At 44.6% G+C, this 6,833-nt stretch overlaps 1 protein-coding gene across 3 annotated transcripts; it reads left to right on the forward strand.

Moving 5' to 3' along the window:
* Positions 1-282: 282 nt before the first annotated feature.
* LOC133361786 (oocyte zinc finger protein XlCOF19-like) lies at positions 283-6,833 on the forward strand. Of its 3 annotated transcripts, XM_061580780.1 has the most exons (4): positions 287-331; positions 757-841; positions 2,930-2,970; positions 5,292-6,833. In XM_061580780.1, exon 4 carries the CDS (start codon positions 5,320-5,322, stop codon positions 6,262-6,264), a length of 945 nt encoding a protein of 314 aa, XP_061436764.1. In that variant the 5' UTR covers positions 287-331; positions 757-841; positions 2,930-2,970; positions 5,292-5,319; the 3' UTR covers positions 6,265-6,833. The 3 variants fall into 3 exon arrangements, with proteins under 3 accessions (XP_061436763.1, XP_061436764.1, XP_061436765.1); XM_061580779.1 differs by lacking the exon at positions 2,930-2,970 and having other exon boundaries at positions 283-331; XM_061580781.1 differs by lacking the exons at positions 757-841; positions 2,930-2,970 and having other exon boundaries at positions 310-331.

A 6,833-nucleotide genomic window follows, 5' to 3' on the forward strand; every position in this document is an offset into this window, starting at 1 on the left:
ACCGAAGCTTCATGCGGAGCGACAGACCAGGTAGCTTCCACACAGCATAGCGCAGCCGATTAAATGACAATGCTGCCCGACTGATTCGGACCACCCACACACAGTATACAAACAGCCTGTACACACACAGTAACAAGAACAACAACCGCCATTCGCCACTAAGTGTTAATGAGCCCGGTAAATTATCATAATTTATTCAGTTACCCTGCTGCTCGCTAGGGGAGGGGATTGTGTGAACCCCGCAAATGACGTCATGTCACCTGCTGCCGCATGACGTCACGACATACTAGGAAGCTGCTGCTCCCCGCACGCTCGCTCACTGAGATCCGAGGTGAGAAGTTGACATCGTGGTTATTGTGGTGGTGGTTGTTGTGGTGGTTGTGGTTGTTGTTGTGAACCCAGGTAGAGCCTCGCTCCTTTTTCTCGTAGGGATATAAATTGAGCAGCAGCGAGTATGGAATCGTCCTGGATGGAACATTACAACGCGAGGCCTTGCCTCCAGCCCTCGCCTGATTGCATTTGCTTTAATTCTCTGCTTAAGTTTCATTTGTCTTCACCTGGCTCACTACTTTGAAACTTTGTTTTCTTTTAAATATTTCTACGTTTTTTTTTATTTCACCAGGCATAGCCCACTTGAGCTACACCGCTCGTTTTCAGAAGCGACCTGCCCACAACACATGGGGGCTTATCAACGTGTGGAAATGTTTATCGGTTAAATACTCTAAACGCGTGGTGATGTTGACTCTAAATGTGCAGGGAAAACCGCAAGATCCGGAGGAAAATCCACGCGACCACGGAGAGAGAGGGACACGCAAACTCCAAATATACAGCCATAATACAGGTTTGTTTGTGTGAGATCGCGTAAATAAATCAATGTGTCGTTATCCCCGCCACCACCCGACACAGCCAATTAGTAAGAGGTTTGTCACGTAAACAGAACGTGGCCAATGCGTCACTAGTACAGCACTAATGTGTAATGTAGTGTATAGTGTAGTAGTGTATAGTGTAGTGCATAGTAGTGTAGTGTGTAGTGTAGTGTATAGTAGTGTATGGTGTAGTGTATAATAAGCACGTGTGCTGTTTCATTCAGACGCTGTTGCCACGACAGACCTGGTTTTCACCTGAGGACGGCTGCTTGCGTTGTGGCCGAAACGTCGTGAGAATTGTTTTATTTTTATTATTTTATTACTTCCCTTCTACGTGACTTTACCGAAAGAACCAAGAAGATGAATCCCTGCAGTTACGAAAGCTTTAAATCGAAATGTAGTGTACTAGTACAGCATATCGGTGTGTTGGAGAGCCAAGCCACAACATTTACCATCTGAGTACAACGTTTTGACAGTAATTACAACCAGCTTCATCAGGCGACAGCCAAATGTTGTGGCTTGATTCTGGGAATATAAATCGGCTCACTTGGTTCATAGCGCAGCACGCTAAACGTTCCACTACCACTCCCCACTCACGCACAAACTTAATCGGTAGTATAGTATTTATCCAGTAATAACTAAGTTACCCGGCTTAGCTCAGTTCTCAGTAATCAAACATTAAGAGTAATGTCTTGCCATGCTGGCTTTATTAGAATGATTGAATTCTGCCAATTAAATCCATAAATGTGTGTATATCGTCACGGTTTTTAGGTTGTGTTATACAATCGCAGGGCTTGTTTTTTCATAATGAGGACAGCTTTAAAATGTGTTGCCCTTGGAGAGCTTCAGGATAGACAATGTTGTATGTTTTTCCATCTGGTAGGTTTAATCAAATGATGCTTCCATTTTGGCATACATGTCGACAGCAAATTTGTGGAAGAGCTCTCTGCATCTCAAGAAGAGATTGAAGTTGCCGTTCGCACCATTATCCTGAAGGCAAAGCAGTCCATGGCGGAAATCTTCTTTTGTGTTGGCAAGCCTGTTGCTGGGTCAGTTTGACCATGTGGAGTTTAGTTTGCATGGATGACAACATTGTACTCTGAAGTAATCTTCTCCATGGCACACTTGAAACTGTGATTGTAAGAGTTTTCCTTATGGAGCATGTCTTGCAATAGGACTGGCATCTTGGTGTTGATGACATTTTTGCAATGCTGGTGAGCATGTCTGGTATTGTCAGAGATGCAAGTAGATCTGTGGTAATGTAGGTAGGTTATTAGGTAGTGGCAGCAGACTGCCAATGAGATTATGTACCTGGCCCTGAACTTGAAATGTGGGCATGTAGCCAGATTTTAGGATGAGTTGCTCGATGCCAGAGCATGATTATTTGGAACCATGAGTTATAATTTATATTGTTGTTTCGGAAATGGCTTGTCAGGTATCAATACATAAATAGGCTCGGTATGGTCATTAAATGTAGGCAGCTGAACCATGGTACTGTTGCAGCATAGCCCTAGAGTGTCTCCTTTCCATATCATTTCATGGCAGTAGCTGCAAGAAGTAGACATTGAACCAGTGGCATCTAATGGATCAGAAGTGTAAATGAAGTGAGGAATGTATGGAAAAAAATGCTTATCTTTGTGGCTGCAGGGTAGGCACCTGGTTGCAGCCATTGTCGTACTGTTTGCAAGCTGCCGTGCTTGTTGGCGGACTGGAGTTTGATTAGCTGTGGCAGCAGCCATTTGTGCTGTGTTAGTTTTGTGTAGCCTATTGCTGTTGATGAGATGCATTCACTATTGGTGCAGGCATAGCAGCACTGGCAGCATGCCGTCTTGCTTCTTGGGTGTTCAGAAGTGTCCTCAATAGATGCAGCCATGGCAGCACTTGTACGAATGGCATCAGTTATTGTAATCAGCTTTGGTGAAGAAAAGTGCGCGTTTTCTGCAAGGAACGTTATAGGTGGAGGTAAAAATTAGTAAGCAGAATAAGCATAAATAGTGAGTGTGTGAGTGAATGCTGTGGTGAGATTGTTAATGAACTGATAGTTGAATGTGTAATCGTTGTAGGAATGTGAAGACAAAGCTGCAGAGGAATGAAGTATAAGGATGTAAGTTGTTGAAGGGAGTAATTGTTTGCAGTGCTTGAAGTGGGTATGAATAGTATGTGTTTGGTGGTGCTGACAAGTGATCCACACTTACATGGCATTCATGTGAAATGTATGTGTAGTGAGTTCATCTGAGTCGCAGATGTACACTTGGAGGCAACACATTTATTTAACACCAACACACGGGGTAACTGCCCCTTAACAGAATAACAACCTATGGTGGTGACCACCAGGCTAACTACACTAATTACAACGTAAATATCTACGACGGACAGGCTCGGGTCCAGGTCCACTTGTTGGAGACTCGGTGAAACGTAGAACGTATACGAAGGTTTTTTCAGGATGAACAACAACGCCGGTCCCTCTGGGGGACCCGCCTTATATTCTCTGCGGTGTGGCTGGCTCCACCCTTGGCCACGACCACCTTCCAGAATCTTCGAGCAGGATCTGGACCCCTACCACGTGACCACCCCTAGCCCCCACTTGGGGCCCCTTTGTAGACTTAACTGGTCACGTGTCCTCTAGGTCAACAAGAGTGCCATGGCCTTTAGTAACCTCATTCCTACGGCTGGCACTCCCACACCCTATCCTGTAGGGCCGGTACTACACGCCAAGCGTGGTGCCATCCAGCGATATCAATCAGCGCTCACAGAGCCCCTCTAGGGCCGGTACTACACCCACCATCGTGGTATCCGTGATGTCGTTACACCGCACGCCGTGCCTATCTAGGGCCGGCACTACACAGTAACATCCTGCTATGTCACTACATCTGTAAGAGTTTATTTACGTGGGGAGCGGTGGCGCAGTTATTACACTGTGTAACAACAAAAATTGTTCCTGGGTAGTGTTATTTCCTAATTGCCTATGCCTCAAAAGTACAGAAAATTGCTATTATACCCAACAAACTTTGCTTTTGTGACCAGAATATTGATATTTAGAAATTTACCTATTTTCAAAACGGGCCTGGTTACAAAAGCAAAGTTTGTGGGGAATAATAGCGATTTTCTATACTTTTTAGGCATGAGCAATAAAAAAAAATAACACTTAATACCCATGAACAAAAATTGTGTTTCATAGTGTTGTAATGCGGGCGTAAATGGCCTCGCGGATGTGACGTCACGAGGGGAGGAGTTAGGTCACGTGGGAGAGAGGGATCAAGTCTTAAGGGGGAGAAACCGGAAGAGCAGGGGGGAGAGTTGGAGAGAGATAGAGAGTGAGGCCACGCAGGGCGGAGGTTGGAGGGTGGCGAGATCGCCACACACACCCAGGATAAGACTCGGCACCGTGGGCCAGCGGTGACCGAGCACGGAGGAACGGGGAGCCGGTTGAGGCTGCAGTGAGGGCAGCCGGAGGCCTGCACGAGGAGATCAGCAGCGGAGCTGCATCAGAGTGGAGTGAGAGGCTACGGGAGCGACGGCAGCATCGGGCTGCCAAGCGGGGGAGTCTCGGAGAGAGAGCCGTGTGGGGCAAGTGTAAAGAACCCGAATAGAGGACAACGAAGACAGACACAGTGGTCGAGTCCTTTATTACAGTGTTATCACTGTATTATGAACTCAATAATTAGAGTTTGATTATCGCCGACAACAAACGTGATTGATAAGTGAAAACTTCACTTCTTGTGGGTCTCGGCTGTGTTGATTGATCCTCAATTAATAACTTGGTAAAGTGAGAGAAGCATTAATACTGAGCAGATGAAGGTGGCCATGCATGGTTCTGGACACACCACCACCTTTTTACCATGCCAATGTGTGACAGTGTAAGTTTGTATTTGCAGTTAAGTATATTAACTCTTTTGAACACGTAGGTTAAATCAAAACAATAGTTTATTTTAGTTTTCCTTTGGGGCTTTTTATAATAATGGAAACGGGAAGTTAACACAGCACATATGCAGCTGAAGTTAGATCTGTTCATCCCAGCATTCAAGGAAATCTGAGCCTGGCTTCATACCTCTAAGTAAGCGATTGAACATTAATCTATGCATTTCTGCATAATACAAATAGTATTATTTTAAACACCCTTTGCTATGTTAGCTGCATTTTTCTTTAATAAATATTCCTTTTGTAGCCAGACAACTGATATTGTGTGCTTGGAGTTTTGGGTTAACATTCATTTTTTAAATTAAAGGGCTTCCAGGCATATTTCTGACCATTTGTCCTTTCATCGTGTGTCATAACAGCCATGTGATTAATTTGGGAATCTTTTTCACTATATCATGAATATATGAATAAGTATAGACGTGTAAGTATGTGTGACTGTATATATGCATTCCTCTGTGCCTCGATACTGACGTAGATGGTGTGGATATTCTTTTTTTCTGTCTGCAGCTGACGCTTCCTCCGCAGAATAGATCTGATGGAGCAAAGGCACTCGGCGCAGCTCGGTACAAAAAGGCAACAACGCGACCAGTGTGCATACAGCACGGATCGTCCTGAACATTTGACACAGCACCAGATAACTCACACAGGAGATAAACCCTTCAAGTGCACTGTGTGTGACAAGGCATTTCCATGGTCATCAGATCTTCATAGACACCAGAGAACACACACTGGAGAGAAACCCTTCAGGTGCACTTTGTGCGGGAAGGCGTTTGCTGAGTCAACACATCTTAAACTACACCAGAGAACACACACGGGAGAGAAACCTTTCAAGTGCACTGTCTGTGAGAAGGCATTTGCATGGTTATCATGTCTTTATTGCCACAAGAGAACACACACAGGAGAGAAACTCTTCATGTGCACTCTGTGCGGGAAGGCGTTTTCTGAGTCATCACATCTTAAACTACACCAGAGAACACACACGGGAGAGAAACCCTTCAGGTGCACTGTGTGCGGGAAGGCGTTTGCAGGTTTATCAAATCTTAAAACACACCAGAGGAGATACAATCATCAGAACATCCCCAAGGAGTGGAGTCTGAAATTGGCTTGTGAAAGTCAAAGTGCTGCAAAGAGCCCATCCCTCATGAAACCAGAAGTGAATCCCAGCTTGGACACTTTTAAAGGTATCAAGGTGAAATGTGAAGAGGCGAATGTGAAATGTGAAGAAGTGATGAAGAGCGAAGAAGTGAAGGTGAAATGTGAAGAAGTGATGGTGAAGAGCGAAAAAGTGACAGTAAACTGTGAAGATGAAGATTCAACTCCAAAATCGTACCTTCACATCGATGAAGGCAACGTGAAGCAGGAGAATTCTGACTGCGAGGCAGAGCTAGGCAACTCCCAGCAGTTTGTGGAAGTGGAGGTGTGGGTGGACTTCTTAGACAATACAAAGTCAAATGGAGACCCGGTAGATGGGTTGGCTTGAGACAATGAAGCTCCAATAGATGCACCTTTGTCACAGGCCTTTAATGAAAAGAACGTGAAATTGAACACTGAATTCCTGGGTTCAACCTGCAGAGTAAGAGCGGCGAGTATTTGTTGACCTGTGGGTTGGGTAGATGAAGAATCAGGAGCAAGAGCCAATAAGCTTCTAAGTATTCCACTGTTATATTTATATTTGCATTGATATGGTGTTTAATTGCCTCAGCAACTCAGTTTCATATCTCATCACAAACACTCGAAGAGCACCTTCAAGTGGCAGCTGCCTCTGTCATAAGGTGACTCTGCTGTCACCTGCATGTGGGCATGAGTCTGTCAGTAGGGGGTGATGATTGATGTGTAATCTTCATTATGTAATTTTTGGATAATGTTTGAAATTGCCCAAATATTGACCATGACACCAACATGCAATGACCTATGCGTTTTGAATGACACAATCGTATGTTTTACATCCACTGTTAAGCAGACGGTGCATATTTTGTTAAATGTTCCTTGAGTAGCCAGACGTGCCTGTCAGATTTGAACCTTGAACCTCTGCAATAAATAGAGAATGTG

Source organism: Lethenteron reissneri, unplaced genomic scaffold (genome assembly GCF_015708825.2).
Source record: "Lethenteron reissneri isolate LAM-NWPU_2019-01 unplaced genomic scaffold, ASM1570882v1 scaffold_124, whole genome shotgun sequence".
In the NCBI taxonomy this organism is placed as follows: domain Eukaryota; kingdom Metazoa; phylum Chordata; class Hyperoartia; order Petromyzontiformes; family Petromyzontidae; genus Lethenteron; species Lethenteron reissneri.